We start from the raw sequence: 1,040 nt of genomic DNA on the forward strand, positions 1-1,040 counted from the left end.
GGGATGGAATGGGATGGGATGGGGTGGGATGGGATGGGATAGCATGACCAGCCAGAAAGTGTCAGCCAGGTGCTCCAGGCAGGTGGTGGGGATGGGGCTGGAGCAGGGAGAGGGCTGGTACCCATGTGGGCAGCACATCCTCCATCCCTGGCATGCACTGCCCCAGTTGTGGGCCTGTGGGGCCAGAGCTCAGCCCTGCTTCCCCTCCCGGTGGCCTCGCCAGGGTCCCCTCCAGGACAGAAGGGCACAGGGCAGCTCGCGGGGGGCCAGTGCTCCCCGACCCCCCTGGGATGGCCGCGGTGTCCGGGTGGTGCTACCCAACCCAGGGCCGAGCGGGACGGGGCAGTCCCAGCCGGGCGACGCGGTGGGACGCGAGGAGAGCAGGAGAGTGACTCTGGCTGAAGGCGACGATCTTTTGGCATTGGTTGTCTCCATTGCTCGTGGCCCCATGGCCGCCCCACACACCCCCCCCCCTAGTCGGGCACATCCACGATGAGGGGAGCCAGGTAGTCCGAGTGCCGGATCCCGAACGTCAGACCCTGCTGCCGGCCCTGCTGGGTAGGACAGATGGCGGCGGTGAGGGCCGGGGGGGTCTCATGGCTCCTGGCCCCCCGCTACCGGCACCCTCGCCCTGCCTTGCCCTGCCCGCGCCGGCGGGACCCCCGTCACCTCCTCACCTGCTCGGGGCTGTAGGTGCCAGGTCCGGGCTTGGTGGTGGTGTCCCCGGGGAGGGAGTTGCGTGCCAGCATGCTGTACTGCGGCGCCCGCCGCTTGTAGACGTCGGCGTCCACCACGCGGTATCTGCAGGGCCCCGGTGTCTGCAGACAGAGGGTGCGGTGACATGCCCCCCCGGTCCCACCTGGCCCCCCGGTTCCCCACACCTCACCTTGCACAGGTCCTCGTAGAAGGCACCGACTTTGCTGCGTCCCGGTATGGAGTAGTTGGGGGCCGAGCTCTTGCTCACCACGCGGGGTCCCAGCATGGGGGGCAGCCGGTAGGCTGCGGGGCCTGGGGGGAAATGGGGCTCAGTGGGGCCCTGA

The 1,040-nt window shown here is 69.6% G+C and overlaps 2 protein-coding genes across 2 annotated transcripts in view; both read right to left on the bottom strand.

Moving 5' to 3' along the window:
- Positions 1-145, bottom strand: part of LOC104830870 (protein SCO2 homolog, mitochondrial) — a 6,728-nt gene extending 6,583 nt beyond the window's left edge. The window contains exon 1 of the mRNA XM_010566055.1: positions 122-145. Coding sequence (XP_010564357.1) covers positions 122-145 — 24 coding nt within the window. The remainder of the gene's footprint in view (positions 1-121) is intronic.
- Positions 146-473: 328 nt separating this feature from the next.
- Positions 474-1,040, bottom strand: part of ODF3B (outer dense fiber of sperm tails 3B) — a 1,759-nt gene continuing 1,192 nt past the window's right edge. The window contains exons 4-6 of the mRNA XM_010566056.1: positions 887-1,008; positions 678-818; positions 474-554 (exon numbers count right to left, since the gene is read on the bottom strand). Of these exons, the coding sequence (XP_010564358.1) occupies positions 474-554; positions 678-818; positions 887-1,008 (344 nt within the window). The remainder of the gene's footprint in view (positions 555-677; positions 819-886; positions 1,009-1,040) is intronic.

This window comes from Haliaeetus leucocephalus, unplaced genomic scaffold (assembly GCF_000737465.1).
Source record: "Haliaeetus leucocephalus isolate CR32 unplaced genomic scaffold, Haliaeetus_leucocephalus-4.0 Scaffold202, whole genome shotgun sequence".
NCBI lineage: Eukaryota > Metazoa > Chordata > Aves > Accipitriformes > Accipitridae > Haliaeetus > Haliaeetus leucocephalus.